This window comes from Glycine soja, chromosome 17, assembly GCF_004193775.1.
Source record: "Glycine soja cultivar W05 chromosome 17, ASM419377v2, whole genome shotgun sequence".
NCBI lineage: Eukaryota > Viridiplantae > Streptophyta > Magnoliopsida > Fabales > Fabaceae > Glycine > Glycine soja.
The window spans coordinates 38,449,431-38,468,937 of record NC_041018.1 but is presented as its reverse complement, the minus strand read 5'-3'; the positions used below and the strand labels follow the sequence as shown (position 1 = coordinate 38,468,937).

At 29.2% G+C, this 19,507-nt stretch overlaps 2 protein-coding genes across 3 annotated transcripts; one reads left to right on the top strand and one right to left on the bottom strand.

Annotated features, from left to right (window-relative positions):
- Positions 1-1,547: 1,547 nt before the first annotated feature.
- Positions 1,548-6,278, bottom strand: LOC114394227 (protein indeterminate-domain 7-like). Of its 2 annotated transcripts, none has more exons than XM_028355892.1 (4): positions 5,916-6,278; positions 5,458-5,630; positions 4,281-4,677; positions 1,548-2,800 (listed from the first exon to the last, which is right to left on the bottom strand). In XM_028355892.1, the coding sequence occupies exons 2-4, from the start codon at positions 5,606-5,608 to the stop codon at positions 2,026-2,028; spliced, it is 1,323 nt and encodes a 440-aa protein (XP_028211693.1). In that variant the 5' UTR covers positions 5,609-5,630; positions 5,916-6,278; the 3' UTR covers positions 1,548-2,025. The 2 variants fall into 2 exon arrangements, with proteins under 2 accessions (XP_028211693.1, XP_028211692.1); XM_028355891.1 differs by having other exon boundaries at positions 5,846-6,277.
- A 4,919-nt stretch (positions 6,279-11,197) lies between these two features.
- On the top strand, positions 11,198-14,269 carry LOC114394050 (fructan 6-exohydrolase-like). The gene is made up of 7 exons (XM_028355598.1): positions 11,198-11,442; positions 11,608-11,616; positions 12,035-12,897; positions 12,990-13,148; positions 13,254-13,492; positions 13,601-13,691; positions 13,847-14,269. Exons 1-7 carry the CDS (start codon positions 11,325-11,327, stop codon positions 14,024-14,026), a joined length of 1,659 nt encoding a protein of 552 aa, XP_028211399.1. The 5' UTR covers positions 11,198-11,324; the 3' UTR covers positions 14,027-14,269.
- Positions 14,270-19,507: the final 5,238 nt, after the last annotated feature.

Below are 19,507 nucleotides of genomic sequence, written 5' to 3'. Positions count from 1 at the left end.
TGATGTTGAAGTGAAATGCTGTATGATTTGATATATCGAAGTATAAAACACATCTTTATAGAAAAAGAAAATAGTGTCCTTTTAAAATATGTTATATATATATATATATATATATATATATATATATATATATATAATACAACTCTGGAGTGAACACTTTCTTATCTGAAAATATAAAAATAAATAACAATAATCATTCTATCAAAATTGAAAATAATAGATAATTAAGATTAAAAGATTCTAAAATTTAAATTAAAATATAATATAACCATCAAATCTTTTAAAAATTCTTCAAACAAAAATTAAATCTATAAAAAAATATTAATCACCACATAATAAAATATCTCAATTATGTTAATTCATCGTCATTATCACCCATGTTATTATGAGTGTTGTGAGTGTCGTTATCATTACTATTATTGTCCCAAGTAAAATTAAAATTATAATCAAGTTTATGCTATATTTGATGTTTCAGTTAATTTTTAATATTTTTTATTAGCTGAAAAATTTATTTAATTGTTTAGTAAATAATTTTTTTTATTAACTTAAGTGTTTTTTGAAACAATAGTTAAAATAATATTTTTTAAAATAATGGTGTCTAACTTTTTATATTTTATTTCACTTATATATATATATATATATATATATATCAAATTTTTTATTATCATTTTAAAATAAATTATGATGTTAATATATTTTTTTATCATTTTATAGTTTAGTTACTTAAATAATTAATTTTACTGAACACTTAGAATCTAATAAATTAATTTTTCAGCTTTCATTTTTAGGTATTAATTAGTTTTCAGCTTTTAGCTTGACATTTAAGTTAATTTCTAACTTTTTTAATAACTGAAAAGTGTTTTTAATTGAGAGTTTATAACATTTTTTGAAACACTACTTGAAGTAATTTTTTTAAAAATATTAGCTTGTAGTTTTTATGTTTTCTTCCATTTTTATTCTCGATATATTTATTTATTTTTCTTGTTATATTTTTTAAATAAATAATGATTTTATTATTTTTCTGATATTTTACACTTTTCAACTACTTCAACAATTAATTTTTATGAAATACTTACAATATAATACACAAGTTTTCTAACTTTTCAATTAATTTTTCAGCTAACCGAAATAACCTTAGTGTACATATTTTAAAAAAATAATAATAACTCTACAACAAAGTTATTAATATGATATATCCCCAACATATTAAAATTCATATTGTTTAAAAAATGATTTTAATATATATATATATATATATATATTATTTATGTATATTTTTCCAAATTATACAACAAATTAAATGATTTCTATTTTTATATTTTAAAAAATATATTATTTAAATTTTAATATATATGAATGATGTATTAAATCATTTTTTTATTAATATATATATATATATATATATATATATATATATATATAGATAGATAGAGAGAGAGAGAGAGAGAGAGAGAGAGAGAGAGAGAGAGAGAGAGAGAGAGAGAGAGAGAGAGAGAGAGAGAGAGAGAGAGAGAGAGAGAGAGAAGATTACTTTGGGGAAATGCTCCTGAGTTAAAAAAAAAATCTTTTATCAACTGCATTTGTTTAATTGTTTGCATTAATGTTCTGCCATATCAAGCGAAATCATGCACAGTTGGGATTACTACAATTTAAACATGGCTTGTCGATCACCTAGCTAGTGCAGAGTGCTGTGCCCTAGTTGCTTGTATTAGCAGCAATCTGTGATATATATTCTCCTTTTTTTTTTTTTTTTGAAACAAAGTTCCTGAAAGTTGAAAGTTAACATTATGCATATCTCTTGGTGGATTAAACATTTCCCTCATACTCATAGTCATATATAGCCTCCACAAATTAAGCCACTGGCAGAAGGCACAGTACTATTATACTACTAGCTAGCCATCATATCATGGAAAAGAGAGAAGATGCTTGATGATGATATATATATATAGCTTCTGCAACGTTGGCAGCAGCAGCACCTTTCTTCCAAGTAATCAGAGGCTATTATATTGCAGCTTTATTCCCTGATCAAGATGCCAAGCCACGAGCAAACCCAAGAGTAGTCCCTATTTCTTCACGTGAAGGCATAACAAACATTCCAGAAGAAACGGCTGAAGATGAAGCCATATTATTATTATTATTATTATTATTATTATTATTATACCCAAGAGTAGTTCCTGTTGTTGCAATTGCTGTTGTTGTTGAACATTCAGGCACGTGAACCTGCTGATGCAGTAACAAGTGGGGTCTAACCAGCATCATCGTTTGTGATGAAGGTGCAGCAGTACTACAACTCACTGTTACCCCTATTTGTGAGGCTTTTTGCAACAAAGCAGTGGCTGACATGTGAGGAAAAGAAGAAGAAGAATGGAAAGAAGTACTCAAAGAAGGAAGCAAAGTGGTTGATGATGTTGTTGTTGTAGTAGTACTAGGGTTAGGGTTTTGATCATGGTGGACTAATGAGGAGGAGTGGTAGTTGTTGACATGTTGTGCTGTTGGGAATAATAACTGTGGTATTGTGGAGAAATTATCTAAGGTGGATCTTATGGTTTGACTACTGTTGTGGAGTGCTTCTTCTTCTACTACCACTGTTGGAGAACTTAATAACCATGATGGAATTTCTGGGTTTAATAAGTTGAAGTGATGATCATGTTCTCCTTTCATCAGAAGTGATGATGGTGCTTGAAGTTGAAGGCCATGGCTACGAAATTGAGTTGATAGATCTAGAAGAGGGTTCACTGTTCTACCACTTTCCTGTGCTAAGGCATCACAGAAGGCTCTGTGAGTGATAAAGCTGTCCCTTCTGCAACCACAGAAAAAGGCAAACCAAGAAAATAAATAAATAATATTTTTTTTAGCATAACAAATTGATGCTTAATATTTTTTTGGTGCAACTGTGATTATTATCACGGAAAACAATTCTGTTTTCGGTTGGATATAGGGTGACTAATGAGTAGCAAATTTTTTTATTCATATATTTAATAAAACAATATATTTTATGACTCAAATTATATATTATACTCAATTCATTGCGTTTTTTTATAAGAAATAAGTTTTAATACTTTATAATATTTTATAAAATGTTTTCAGTATAAATAACTTAAAAAATTATAATATTTTATAAATAACTAAAACTTAATATAGTATTACATATAATTATTCATTTTTTGACACACTTATTAAATATTATATTAAAATATTAAATACACACACGTATTCCTGGCTAGGGTACAACTTTTTGTTGTTTGTACTGTTTTTACACGCTTTCCCTTCTCATCTTTTTGGACTCATTAAACTCAACTGTCTCCTCACTCTTTTCCCAAGTGACACAGAAATGCTAGGTTGCACATTTTGAGAGGAAAAAAAGTGTTATGAGAAAATTTAGATGTAGATTTTTTTTTCTGATAAAAATGAATATTTTATGTAAAAAGGAGGAAGATAGAAAAAATAGTTAAAAATGTGTGATAGCCATAAATAAATAAATAGTAGTATAGAAAACGTAGTAAAAGTTGAAGTGTAAATTATAATATAACTGCACTTGATACTCAAATACACGTTGTCTCATATTGATGTTTCACATTTCGATATTCTTAATAATTACTCCATTAAAAAGGGATATATGATTAGTAATTATACTCTTAATTTCTCCAATTAGTTTATTACTTTTTTTATTATTTACATGTCACTTTTTTTTTTGGAGTTAGGTGATTTAATTTAGATATTTGTTTACTAATTGTTTTTCATTTGATCACCTCGTGCAGACTTTCTAGCATAATTCAAATTATCAATATAACGTTAGTGTATTGAAATTAAATTATTAGCATAAATTCATAATAATCTATAATAATAATTTAATTTTATATTATTCAAATTCTATAAAAACAAGGGTAAATCTAATGACAAACATAATAAATGGCTTATTTTGGGGTAAGAAATTTAGAAATTGTTTTAAAGATAAGTTTTTTTTTTTTCCATGGACCTTCTCCCTTTGGACACAATTCTATTCGAAACACAATCGAATATTAGATGTGAACATCTCTTTTAGTGAGGATTTGAATCTTAATTCATCATAAGAGACTAAACTCTTCCACTAGATCCAACTTGGTTGATGTTTTGAAGATAAGATGATTTAGTTTTAGGATTTAAACTCAACAAAAAATTGAGGAACGAGTGAGGTTTAATTGAGTTAGTTGAGTGTGGGCCTAAGTTAGTAATTGAGTTGGATTCTTAGTGATAAAAAAAACGTTGAGCAGTTAACTAATCAGATTGTTAAATTGAATTACCTTGAGAAAAGGGTACCACAGTCGCATTTATACTCTCTGGTGCCACAGATTTTGGAGTGGGCTTTCCAATCTGATTGAACCGCGTAGCGTTTGAAGCACTTGTCACACTTCCATTTCTTCTCTCCGTGTTTCCTGAAGAAGTGTTTCTTGATTCCAGTGAGGTCCCCAAGTGCCCTTGAAGGGTCATGGTGAACGCATGTTGCCTCTGGGCACACATACACTTTCTTTCTCACGTTTTTGCTACTCTTTTTCTTCAGCTTCCATGGCAAATTGTGCCCTCTTCTATGAAGCTGCAGATTCTGGTCTCTCTGGAACCCTTTCTGGCAAATCTCACAAACGAACCTGTTTGTTGCCAAAAGGGTCTTCGGAGTCAATGCTATCACTTCTGCCTCAGGGTCTACCAAATTAAACCAGCAACTAATTAGTGAACAAAATTAAGACCGACACAGTTATGAGGTTCGAATCTATAACATCATCCATACTACTACGGCATGATTCAATTCTAAAATATCATATATTCAATTAAGTGTCTCTTCAAACTTCAAGGACATAATGTATGATAAAATCTAGATGTAGGATTGTCTCTGGTAATTCTTGGAGAGAGTCTTATTGTCTATAATTTTACTTAGTTTAAACAGGATTGTACTTTATATTAAAGATAATTTTGTTCTTATAAGATAAAATCATTATAAATAATAAAATAATCTCTTTAAGTATTTTCATATAGTTGTATATTTAAGATTCGAGCATAAAATTTCTAATTAAATTGAAACAAATTTACATTAGTTAATCATCATGTTTATATATAGTATTATTCTTTAATTAGAAGTGAAATTTTACTTTCATATATAACTAAGATGATATATTTAATACAATACTTTATTACATAAATTATTGAAATGAAACACCAATTCTCATTCAAGAACAACGCTAAAAACATTTAACAAATTGCATTTAAGTTTTGTTGTATATTAAAAAACAAAATATCCTATAAAAAATCTCTCTCTTGTAAAATTGATGAAAAAAAATTATTATTTTTGAGAATAAGGTGAATTAAATTGACACTAATTGTAGGAAATAAATTAAATGTTGATTTTTGCAACAAATCCACCATCAATTAAAAGGAAAAAAAAACAAGAAGAAGAAAAGTAGTAGTATTGGTTGATTTATATATGACCTGGGTGACCTGGAAGACTTCGCTTCTTTTTAGGTTCTGGTTCTTGACTTATTGAAGTAGAGGAATATTGAGCATAGAGAGAAGAACCGTTGTTATTCCTGATTCCAGAAGTAGCACTTATTTCACTGGATGCAGACGTCAAATTGGACATATTTTCTTCCACCACACCAAACCTTTATAATTAGTAAAATTAGGTAAGAAACCAAAGTACTCGATCTACATATATATAGGTGAGATATATATAATAATTAATACACTCATCAAAACACACACAATAATAACAATAGCCTTATATATATAGTACACGTTCATGAGAAATAAACTTCATTTGCCCCAAAAGAATTTCTGAGATCTTAAAGTTAAATTAACCAAACTAAGGACTGCTTACACTGAAAAGGATAATATATGATAGGGAATTAATGGATCTGATCTCTTCAGCTCATGGATCCTGTGCTTACTTATATATAGCTTTCTCTATTCTTCAAACTTTTCAGATATTCTTGAGAGAGTGAGAGAGGAAAAAGCTGAGAAAGGTGAATATGGATCCCGAGATGGATTGACTTCAAACCTATATAACTAGCTACTTTAATTAGCTCTTAAACAACCACACCTTGTTGGTAATAATTAACTATATAGCATCATCATAAGTATATGCTTCAAGAGAATGCTAAGAACAGTTAATTTTACTTGCTATAGCTACTTGAGGAAGTTTCAGTTGTGTGTGTGTGTGTGTGTGAGAGAGAGAGAGAGAGAGGAGAGGTTGGAAGAATGTGGATGAGGAAAAGGATGTCTTTGAAGCTCTCGCACGTACAAGAGACCAAAACACAAGCCAAACTGGCTTGTTCTGAAGTGCACTTTCTGTCTTTTCCCACTTTTTTCTCTCTTCCTCCAGTTTTTTTTATTTTAATTTTTCTTCCTCAATAATTGCATTGCATAATATCATTATGATTTTCTTCCATTCTTATTTTTTTTCTTCCTCAATAATTGCATTGCATAATAACGTTATGATTTTCTTCCTGTGTCTGTCAACTTTTTAATTATTGATTTTTTTAGTTTTGTTATTTAAACCTCAAAAACTAGAAAAATCGATCTTGGCGACTTTGTTGTCTCTACACTTGAGGAATTCAATTGGTGAAATTGAAACACGAGATTAAAATTGCATAACTATAATACTTGTGAGACCAAAAATGCATTAAGCCTATTCATTGTATAGTATATATAGAAAAAAAAATCCAAATCAAGTGAAATTTGATATTATAATTAAATAAAAAATAAAAATAATTGGATGACTAAATTAACTAATTAATTTGTATTTGTAAAAAACTATTAAATAGTGTAAGTATAACAGTTTGACACGTGCTATAATGACGTACGAACAACTTTACATTAATAATTTTTTTATTTGCATAAAATAATTTTAATTTGTTCGAATATTATTTCATAATGTTTTTTATAATTATTTAATATATATAACTTATATCTAAAACCTTGAACTCAATCGTCAATTAGACTGGAACAACTATGTGCCAGATAATCAACATAATAGGTGATCATATTAATAAATATCTAGAGTGAGAAATTTTTTTTTATTAATATATATATATATATATATATATATATATATATATATATAAGTATTATATTATAAATTATATATACACGATTAGGGTGGAAAAAAAAAATTATTCGATCTCTTTCTATATGCATGTTTTGTTAAACGGTAGATGTCTGACATTGATTGATTGATTATTCAAGCCAAACATTCTCTCCTCCTAAAAAGGAGCGATAAAGTTAATGTTATGGTCCGTGAGCTAGATAGAGTGTGAAAGATGAAGATTGAAGAGTGGCTGATTATGAACTTTTAACATCCCTGGTAGTATAAGTAAGTATTTGGTAAAAGCGATAAAAACTTAAAAGCAAATCTGCACTACTTACACAGCCTGTGACAGCCATAATCCCAGATATATAGCTCGTAATCATGGACTGGAATTTGGAACCATTAGCTAGTAGCATATATAAAGATCATATGCAGAACATAATTTCAATCTATGCAACAACCACATCACTTTTGTTTGAAGAATTGCAGTACGTAGTAATATTTCTTTTTTGAAAGAAGTATAGTATTGTTAGATACCTCAAGTATATGATACTTATCCAACAATTTTAATTAGGTACGTCCAATATATAGATACCCCTTAATTTTCATTTCATTAGAAAAAATAATTATACAATTTTTTTTGGTAACAGCTTCATTGAAAATTCGTTAAATAACAACACGATCGAAAGTTAAAATTCAGACCTTTAATTGCTACAGAACGGCTAATTGGCGACTTTGAATTTGATCAGATTTCCTTGAACTTTTTAAGTATTGATTCTCTTATCCAAATCATTTTTCATTTGCCTTCAAAGACTTCGTAGATTTTTTTCTCCCTCATTAAAAGATTTTGGAACATGAAAAATTAATGGAGATTTGAGTGTCGGCGTTCACCCTATCGGAGCAACCTTATATATACATTTGATATCGTAATTATATAAATTTGATGTCGCAAAATATGTCATTTTCACAAAGACAGAAGAATATGTTGTTTTGCAACATGTAGCTGGCTAACGCTAACCTAAAAGCAAATTGTTCGTCCATTGGCCAATAAGAAATCGAAGCAATATGTGAAAAGCTATCAATCTTTGACTCTTTGTCACCTCGTATTTTTTTTAATGTTTCTATTACACATTCACATATGAATTTTATCAACATAAATGTAAAACTTAACAAAAATATTATTAAATTTTTTTATAACATTTTAAAAATATCATCAAATATAAATAAATATTACTAATATATTTTTATAATTTATATTTAAAAATATTTTTTAAATATTATAAAAAAATTAATAACATTTTTATTAAGTATTAAAAAAATATTACTAAAAATTATATATATATTGCCTATTGGACATCAATTGACCTCGATCTTTGTAATATATGAATTCTAATTCTACTTTTTGACATCCACATTATACAAACACCTTAGTATCATTTTTTTTATCTTTCTTTTTTTATCTTACCATATTATTAATTATATCAATTACTTGTGAATTCTTTCTTCCTCTTTCTAGATGTCTATCCAAAGATTTTTTTCCTTATTCAAAGATTTTTTTTTTTTGGCTCATAGCCAAAACCTTGGATTATATTATCTTCACATAAACTCATAAGAGTAAATTGTTTAACAATTACTTTGTAGAAATTGCCCAGAGTTTTTTTTAGCATGTATTTACTTTAATATTTTTTTTTTTAAAGTATTATTTATCACAACATAAATATGCATATTCATTAATTTTTTTTGATATTATAAAATATAATTTTTTATTATAAATTTGTCGGATTATATATAAAAAGTTAAAAACTGTACGTATTAATTCTTGTACATGTAATCGTTAAATAACTAATGCTCCATTAATTTTAAAAAAAAGATGGTTACGAGTTTGACGACCATAAATAATTAAATACACATAGTAGGTTTTTTTCCTTTAAGAGAAAAATTAAATTAATAAATAGTTTAAAATGCATATGATATTTTTATTTCATTAGGAATGGAATAGAAAATCGCTAACTAAAAAAATACTTAATTTGATTTTAGTTCAGAAATGAAATATATAAAAAATATTAGAAAATATAATATTTAACATTATTAATATATTTTATTATAGCTTTTAATCCAAACTTTTATTTTTTTATTAGGTTAAATTATTCATTTGGTTCGTATAATCTCATAATCCTTACCTTTTTAGTTCCTATAGTTTGAAAGTGATTTTTTTAGTCTATATAATTTACATTTTAATTCTCCTTTAGTCCCTATAATTTGAAAGCAATTTTTTTAGTTATTATACTTTGTATTTTAATTCTCTTTTAGTTCTCATACTTTAAAAGTGATATTTTTAGTCCATATATTTTATATTTTAATTCTCTTTTAGTCCTTAACATCAAAATATTAGCAAGTAATTCGTAACTAATTTATCGCAAGATAATTTGTAATAAAATAAATAGTTGATAATTTATAACTAATTTGTAGCTAATTATTTTTATATTTTTTTATAATAAGGATTAAAAGGTAATTAAATTATAAATTATAAAAACTAAAAATATCATTTTCAAACTATATGGACTAAAAGAGAATTAAAATATAAACTATAAGAACTAAAAATAACACTTTTAAACTATAAAAATTAAAAAACCACATTCAAACTATAAAGACTAAAAAGATAAGAATCATACCACTATAAGAATCAAATGAATAATTTAACCTTTATATTATTATTATTTAGAATAATGAGTAGTGCGCACAAATGTTATCTATAACTATAGATAAAAAAAGAATAAAATATCTTGGTATACATATTTTTATATCTATTTTATTTTTATAATTACATTCATAAATTATTATTTTCACAAACCATCAATTAACTTTTATTATTATTTTTCATTTAAAAAAGATAAAAAAGCTGTTAGGCACTTCGTTAGACACGAAGTGTTTGTTTTTCCCTGATTAATTATAATGTGGATCTTAAGGTGTATATGGATAAAGAAGTGGGGTGGGAAGAAAAAGATAAAAAGAAGAAGAGGAAAGTTAATTCCTTAAAGAATTTTAAAAACGTACAATATTAAAATATGAATAAAGGATGAGATAATACAGTAAATGAATAAGAATGATTCTATTTTTATTTTACACTCTTATAAATTGTTTTATAAAACATTTCCCATCTTTCTTTATTATACTTTTTTTTTTTATCTTAAACTTCCTTTTCTTTAATCTCTCTTTTAATATAAAATTTACAGTAAAAATGTTAAGTGAGAATAGTATTACTAATATAAAGGTTGTTAGTTGTTACAGTGCAAAATGAAAAACTTTCTCTATCACCAATGCTTTAAGTATCCAAACAACCAGTCACGAATTATATTCGTGCAGAGCTCAAACTCCAGCTACTCTGTCCTTGCTTGGGTTTCTAACTTCATGTTCTATGCAACTGCAATTTGGAGGAAACAGTTACAAAATATATTAACACATGATTGAGAAATAATTTTACTTAATCATGTGATCAGAGTCTTCATAAAAAACATTTTAGGAGAAATTAATCTCTACCTTAATATTGCGCGGGATTAATCTATGCTCAATTGGAGATAGCTTGAATTAAAACAAAAAGCTAAAATAAAAATGTTAAGATAGAGATACATTACTTCGTATACGTACCCCCCAAAAAAGACTTTAAATTTCTTTTAATATGTTTACCTTGAAGACTTTAATTAGCCTTCGTCTCCAAGTAAACTTTAATAATGAGATTAATGAAATCAACTTGGACTTATCTATTTAGTAAGATCCGCCGACAAAATAAATAATTGGAGTATGTTAATAATTTTCCATTCACATTATTCCGAGTTTTTTCCTCGTTTCTTCCACTAAAGTCTTGCCATAAAATAATAATCATTAATCAAGCACGACGTTGTAGCTTACAGAACCTAACATGATTTTGGGATACTTCCTTCTGGAATTTGAGTTTGTCCTTTGCGTGTTAACCACGATTATATACACACAGAACGATAAAATAACAACATGGCATCTACTAAGTAGTTTACTAAGAAAAAAAATCCAATTTGAGGAGATTTTGAAAGTCAAGTTATCAATAAATATAATTTCTAGTTGCATTTTTCTCAGAGTGGTAGGTGTATATTTAAATTCTAATAGGTTATCACTTTGTGTGGACCTTATATGTGGCCTTTTCCATCCATAGTGTGCATAATTGCATATATTAGCCCTTATCTTCAAACCAAGACATTAGCCATCTAGCTCTTGTTGACATTCCAATAACTTTGGTGCTATGATCATGGAGATCAATGCATCCCCCGACAACATTAATTCAGTCAAGTACAACGTACATGAAAAACAGCCTTACCGAACTTGGTACCACTTTCAGCCCCCACAAAATTGGATGAATGGTATCATCCTTACTCCATGGCACTCTCTTATACTGTCCTTTCACTTCTAGCACATACGCTTATGCTAATATGTTCTAAATCACTACTGTCTATGTCTAATTATTTTCTCTGCCATTTGACATGTTTTGCTGATGAAAATTGAACATGGTTGCCTTCATCATGCAGATCCAAATGGTATGCTAGTGAACTTCTCCTACTTCCAGTTAAATTAGTATTTATCTCTGGTCCATGTTATCCCCCTCCCCCAAATCCCAATGAGAAATTATTTGGAGAAATAAACAATCACTCCTTGTTCATGTTAACCCCCCATTAGATTACTATATGATGTGTAACCATCATGTTTCTATTGTTCTGACTAATCTTTATGTGTGACATGTAGTTGAATTTTTCAATTTACTAGCAAGAGTTTATAAAGTTTAGTTACATGTTACCTAAAGATTGATCCGGACCACGATAATCTTGAACTATACAATAATTTCTCCTCCAAAATAAGAGCTAATGCAACTATTATCCCATCCACTTGTCAACTCTTAATTCAATGAAACACATCCAAAATATGATCTAATGGAAATTGCTGATTTAATTGTTACAGGACCAATGTACTACAAAGGAGTTTACCACTTTTTCTACCAACATAACCCTTATGCACCAACCTTTGGTAGGCATATGGTATGGGGTCATTCCGTATCCTATGATCTCATCAATTGGATTCATCTAAACCATATTCTTGAACCAAGTGAGTCCTATGACATTAATGGCTGTTATTCAGGCTCAATCACAACCCTCCCAGGGGAAAAACCTGTTATCATGTATACAGGGAGTGATACTAACAAACATCAAATTCAGAACTTGGCTATGCCAAAGAATCTATCAGACCCCTTCTTAAGGGAATGGGTGAAAGACCCCCAAAACCCTATCATGATTCCACCAAGTGGAATTGATGTGGAGGGTTTCAGAGACCCGACAACTGCATGGCAAGGAGGTGATGGAAAATGGAGAGTGATTATTGGTGCCAAAACGGGTGATGATGGGAAGGCTCTTCTCTACCATAGTGATGATTTTGTTAATTGGAAACTGCATCCCAATCCTTTGTATGCATCAGACAATACTGGAATGTTTGAGTGTCCAGATTTCTTTCCAGTGCACATAAGTGGCTCAAAGAGTGGGGTTGATACATCAATCCAAAACTCCAGTGTCAAGCATGTCTTGAAAATGAGTTATCAAAACAAACAACTAGAATACTATTTTCTTGGTGAATATTTTCCTGATCAGGAAAAGTTTATTCCTGATGCTGATTGGGCAAGAACTGGTTTGGACTTGATATTGGACCATGGAATGTTTTATGCTTCCAAGTCATTTTTTGACAATGCCAAGAAAAGAAGGATATTGTGGGGATGGTCAAAGGAGTGTGACACCACACAAGATGATTATGAGAAAGGATGGGCTGGTCTACAGGTATTTTATCTCCATGTTGAGTATTTTCTTTCAATTATTTCAGCACCCTACAGGTATTTTAGGACTTGATAGTGTATTTTTTGGTTATGTAGAGTATTCCAAGGCAAGTTTGGCTTGATAAAAGTGGGAAGTGGTTGATGCAGTGGCCAATTGAAGAGGTAGAAAAACTACGTGACAAACAAGTTAGCATAACGGGAGAGAAACTAATTGGTGGATCAACTATTGAAGTCTCTGGTATTACTGCATCACAAGTAAGTACACTGGTGCTGTATTTATTATATTCTTTTTTTTTATGAACTTTAAAACCTAGGACAACATCAATGATGATTTTTTTCTTTAAAACTTAACCTTTCAAGGTCGATGTAGAAGTGTTGTTTGAGCTACCTGAACTAGAGAATGCGGAGTGGCTAGATGAAAGTGAAGTTGATTCTCACTTGCTGTGTAGTGAAGAATATGCATCAAGAAGTGGCATAATAGGGCCATTTGGTTTGTTAGCTTTAGCATCTGAGGACCAAACAGAACACACTGCAATTTTCTTCAGAATATATAGAGCTCCCAATAGATATTTATGCCTCATGTGCAGTGACCAAAGCAGGTTATTTCTGTTATCCTCCCTATTTAATTTGTAAACTATGGTGCTTATATTTTATTTTCAATAGTTATTTATGATTGAGAATATACGAGAGTTGTGTACCCTTTACAGGTCTTCATTGAGGCAGGACCTTGATAAAACCCCATATGGAACAATCTTTGACATTGACCCTAATGTCAAGACGATTTCACTTAGAAGTTTGGTATGTTTATTACTAATAATAAATATCATCCTACATATCTTAGAATCCTACATCTTATGTGAATTCAGATCTAATTTGAATCCACGTGAAAGTTGAATTTTTTTCCAATATCATGCTTGCTAGTTTGATATATATAGGTTCATAATATTATGCAGATTGACCGCTCCATTATTGAGAGTTTTGGGGAGAAAGGGAGAATTTGTATTACCAGTAGAGTTTATCCCTCGTTGGCTATTGACAAAGATGCACATCTTTATGTTTTCAACAATGGAAGCCAGAGTGTGGTGATCTCTGAACTGAATGCTTGGAGCATGAAGGAAGCAGAATTTAGTTAAGAAGAAAGCACAATTAAGCTGTAACTAAAAAGATTTGGATAATCATTCAACATTTTATCTCGATACTTTATATTGTATGTTATGTTCATCTTTTGGCCTCTTGGAATGAAATAAGTAATGTATTAATAGTATAAAATAACATCTATTCATAAACACAATCAAACATAAATGTTATCAAACATATTATGCCACTCCTTAAATGCATAGCATTCTTTAAGCATGGATAAAAATCATCCAGTGTTATACACTTGGTCTCTCAATTTTTCTGAGGAACTTTTAATATTTGTTAATTAAAGTTACGTTATACTCTTATTTTTTTCTTAATTGTTGATCTAATAAACTTATCTCTCTGTTAATTTTATTTTATTTTTCTATCCTTTTTTCCCCTCTTTTTTTATTTATTTTGAAGGACTTTTCCCCCTCTTAATAGGATATGAAATATATATGCAAATTATGGATTAGTACAAGGTTTATGGTTTTCTTTTCTTTTGGTGTTTTTCTTTCCACATTGACTAATTTTAAACTTGGAGGCGGCAGATTTTGGCTTATTAGAAGAGCATGAAAAAATCCTTCCACCTATGGGTTCAGATCCCCATAATGACACAGATACAGAAGCAAAGTAAGATATTGACCATTTTTTATGAAGTTCATTCGGAAGAACAAAATAACACTGATCAACATGCCGGTGATAGTAACGTTCTCTCCAAAACAGGTAAAAAAAAATGCGTCTGAAACTATGGTGCCAAGGAAAGTGATCAAAAGATATGAAAAAATGTGTTGACAATAATAAAGCAAATAACGAAGGAAAGAAGGCTGAAGGTGAAGATAAGAGTAAAGTAACTGATGGAAAATTTTATGTTGTTGCTAACAAGGACAAAGGAAGATTTTGGTATTTAGATGAATTTGCTTTAAATGAATTTGACCACCATTTAATTGGTAATTTTAGTAATTGGAATGCATAGTTATTCTTTTTTTTTCTCTCTACTTTTCTTCTTTATTTTTGTTTTCTTTGTATTGTTCCAAGTTGTTTCAAGTTGTGAGAATGCTTCTTGATATTCTTTCCTTTTTAATATTTCAAACCTTTTAGATTGTGTTGAATGAATATACTAATATGTGTGACTTTTTTAAAAAACTCTTTTGGGAAGTATAAAATTAAATAAAATTTAATTATATCTAATGCATTTTTAAGTTTTCTATTCATTTATTTTAACTTTCGTTTTCAGGTTTAAAAGAACCCACTTTGTGTTAATCATTAAATTATTGGATTGATCTCTTTTGTTCTCTTTTTTTTTGAGGAATTATTAGTATTTGTTAATTAAAGAAAGAGAACGTTTAAAGAGAGAATTAATAAGTTGGTTTGAGTGATTTAGTCTCTTTTAAGTAGGATATTAGATTCAAACCTTATGGATAAAAAAAAGTGATCAAAAGAAAAAATTTGATAAAAAAATGTTTGGAGAAGGAGAAAAGAAAAAAAGAATAAAAAAAGGTGTCACTTGATCTAATTTACCGGATGCAATATGAAATAAGTGGTACAAAGAGAACAAAAAAATAATGAGGGATTTTTTATTTTTGTGAAAAAGAAGGGTAAAAGGTCAGTTGCTCATGGCTGTACCTTCTTCATAATATAGATGTCTCTTTAGAAATAATCTAAAATTATATTTTAAAAATATAAAAAATTATAATTTTACAAATTTCTCATTAGCTTAGCATCTTATCCAAGAAGTAAAAAGTACACGCCAATTAAAATAATTTTTTACAATATATCAAATTAGTTAAATAAAAATATATTCATACAATAGAAACGAGAATAGAAATGAGAACACACAAGGCTGATAAGCCAAATGAAAAATGATTATACTCCATCTTTTTGACTTTTTTTACTCAACACATAAATTTATTGAAAAAACATTAAACGAGATCAAATATTTACAAACGACCTTTAAAAAAACAATGTAATTGGTAAAATATAATCTAAAGGATAGTTGGTACATATTTTTAGAGAACAAAATATCAAGATAAATAGTAAATTACTATATTAGAAACACAAAAGTAAATAACATGTACATAGATACATATGAATTTATAAAATATTAAATTGTTAAACTAAAAATAACACAGAACCATAAAAAGTACATATAAACATGTATTAAGCAAAAAATAAATTAATGGATTAAAATTAATATACACGTCAATCTATAATAAAAAAAATTGTTACAATATATCAAATTTATCTTAATAAAAATATAAACATAAATGTGGGACAACGGCGTGTCTCCTGTGGTACTGAATAAGGCAAAAGCTATTTACACTCCCCATTATTACTTGTACACTCCTCTTCCAGAGAACGTTATATAGTGGATGAAAATGACCTGATAGTATTTTGTTCATGTCCTAGTTCTAACAGGGGCAGGATGTAATTGTAATCTCTGGTTAGGAAATATGGTATACTGCTTTCATCCAATCTGATATAATTGTTTAGAGGAGGTTGAAATTGTAATAACTTTGGTCTTTAACTTTTGGGATTATAAACAGATCACATTAAATATTGTTAGGGGATTTGTTTAGGTTGAAGATTGAATCAATATCCGTGATATTCTCTTTTTTCAGTATTTTTTTGCTTTTGAGTAATTTCGTTGCTTCTGATTGTGATACTCTGAGTCTGATGACTATTCTGTTAGTGTGTTGATATTTTGTGGTTTGCATTTTATATGATATTTTTCCTTTATATTTGTTGAATAGGTTGTCTTAAAAGTCTATAAATGAGACAAATGACAAATAGAAGTTGTACAAGAAGTGTGAATGCCTCAAGTCCTCTTCCACCGATTACTCCCTTTCAATGAATTTAAAAGCAATGAAGATAAAGACGACAATCAATACAAGAAGGAGGAAAAGAAGACTAGAAGAGGAAGAAGAAAAAACTGAGTGAAGAGAACAAAGGTAAGGAGTATAAGGAGTTTGAAACAATGAAGGTGAAGATGATGGTCAAGGTAGGAAGATGAAGAAGAAGAAACTTCGTGACAAGAACAAAAATAATAGTGAGTTCAATAGCAATGAAGGTGATGTCAATGAAGTTGATGATCAATGCAAGAAGATGAAGACAAAGAAGAAAGCTACGGCAGATATTGGTGAGTCTCCTAATCCTGCACTCAGTGGATCATCCAAACCCAAACGAGTAACTTTTTCTGATCAAGTGGATGTTTGTTGTGATGGCTTAATCCCTGGGAAAAGGTTTACACCAGAAGAAGCCAGATAAGAAAATTAAGTTGGCTGTTTTTGATTATATAGAGTCTCATGGTTTGGGAGATGAAGGTCTAGATATGGTTCTCCATTGCAGATCTCATCCTGAAATTAGAGATTATTGGAAGGAAATTGGAACAGCCTTACCTCAGAGGCCTTATGTTAGTGTGTATACTCGTGCTCATATTTTGTTAGAAAGGGGCAAGAATCGTGAATGGACACCTGAAGAGTATGAATTTTAATTTCATGTAAAGGATGCATGGCGTAGAATAAAATTAACCAATACAAACCAAGTGGTTGATATAGTAAACCTGGATCTGCGTGTGGAGCTTCACAGGATTTAAGAAAATCAAAACATGGTATGCTGCGAGATAATAGTGGTTGGGAGACAATTGGTGACAAATTAACCACTAGATCCAGTGCGGTCTGCTGCACAAAGTGGTATTATAAATTAACATCGCCTATGGTTGCTAATGGTGTATGAAGTAAGTTTAAATCAAACTCAACCCCAAAAACTAGCTTAAGGAGTGAGTGTTATTTTTCACTTGTATACTCTATTTTGATTTTATTTTTATTTGATGACTTTGAGTTTTTTTTAATACACTCCCTTACATCCAACATTTTTAGGCTTGGTGCGTAGATAATATGATAGGTGATTCTTTGAACGAATCTTGGGATATGCTTTAATACCATCTTAAAATCTGAATTTAAACTTAACTCAACCTCAAAAATTAGCTCAAGAAGTAAGGGTTATCCCTCACTTATGTACTTTATCTTTAGCCGATATGTGAAACTTGTATTTTTCTCACTACTAATGACTATCGCCTGGTAAATGCTTTATTTACTTTGAATGCTTGCTGCATGGAGGAGGTAGATTGGGACAATCTGCTTGAGCATAGACCTGGTGATGTATGTAGGAAGTGGTGGAACCAAATGGTCCAATATATTGGAGAGCATGGGGGGAAGTCATTTGCTGAGCAGGTTGAAATTCTTGCAAAAAGATTTTGCCCCGACTTATTGGAAGTAAGAGAAGCCTTTGATGCAAAACCTGTGATTTGTTGAGGTTATTATCCTGTAGGGTGGAGTGACTTTTTGAACTTCGAGTGTATTTGTTTATGATTATGATGTTCTTGTGCGATCATCCGACGGCAAATTGTCTCATTGGGGGTCTTTTTACAAACTATTTTTCAGAATGTGGTTGTTTGTAAAGATTTTTCAATGGGGGACTGGTTTGTACGTGGAAAATGCCACCATGCATGCATATCGCCAGCATGCATGGCGAGATGCAGGTGGGAGGGGATTCGCCATTCCTTCTGGCGATTTGGCATGTCTATGTTATTACTAGGTCTGGCGATTTGGCTTTGACGTGAAGAAGACGCAGGCTTGTGTGCAAAAGAGATATGTTGGAAATACGAATTTTTTTAAGAAAGAAATACGCTTAAAAAATGTCATTTTATTTGATTGCTATAAAAAAGGAAACATTAAAAATATGCTTTTTTTAAGAAGGAAATACGCTTAAAAAAATATTATTTTATTTAATTGCTATAAAAAAGAAAACATTGGAAATACGCTTTTTTAAGGAGGAAATACGCTTAAAAAAAGCGTCATTTTATTTAATTGCTATAAAAAAGGAAACATTGGAAATATGCTTTTTTTAAGAAGGAAATACGCTTAAAAATGTCATTTTATTTAATTGCTATAAAAAAGGAAACATTAAAAATACGCTTAAAAAAAGCATCATTTTATTTAATTACTATAAAAAAGTAAACATTGAAAATATGCTTTTTTAAGAAGGAAATACGCTTAAATAAAATGATGCGTATTTCCTTCTTAAAAGTGCATCATTTTATTTAAGCGTATTTCCTTCTTAAAAAAAACGTATTTCCAATGTTTCCTTTTTTATAGCAATTAAATAAAATGACATTTTTTAAGCGTATTTCCTTCTTAAAAAAAGCATATTTCCAATGTTTCCTTTTTTTTATAGAAATTAAATAAAATGACATTTTTAAGCGTATTTCCTTCTTAAAAAAAGTATATTTCCAATGTTTCCTTTTTTATAGCAATTAAATAAAATGACGCTTTTTTTAAGCGTATTTCCTCTAATGTTTCCTTTTTTGTAGCAATTAAATAAAATGACATTTTTTTAAGTGTATTTCTTTCTTAGAAAAACAATATTTTCAACATATTTCTTCTGCACACAAGTCTACGTCTTCTTCACGTCAAAGCCAAATCGCTAGACCTAGT

Bases quoted from the DNA above. Each gene is read 5' to 3' on its own strand.
- LOC114394227 (XM_028355892.1), bottom strand. From the start codon at position 5,608: ATGTCCAATTTGACGTCTGCATCCAGTGAAATAAGTGCTACTTCTGGA. The intron at 4,678-5,457 runs GTCATATATAAA...TTAATTTGGTAG, and splicing joins AAGTCTTCCAGGTCACCCAG to ACCCTGAGGCAGAAGTGATA. The intron at 2,801-4,280 runs GTAATTCAATTT...CTGTGGTTGCAG, and splicing joins TGTGGTACCCTTTTCTCAAG to AAGGGACAGCTTTATCACTC.
- LOC114394050 (XM_028355598.1), top strand. From the start codon at position 11,325: ATGATCATGGAGATCAATGCATCCCCCGACAACATTAATTCAGTCAAG. The intron at 12,898-12,989 runs GTATTTTATCTC...TTGGTTATGTAG, and splicing joins AAGGATGGGCTGGTCTACAG to AGTATTCCAAGGCAAGTTTG. The intron at 13,149-13,253 runs GTAAGTACACTG...TAACCTTTCAAG, and splicing joins CTGGTATTACTGCATCACAA to GTCGATGTAGAAGTGTTGTT.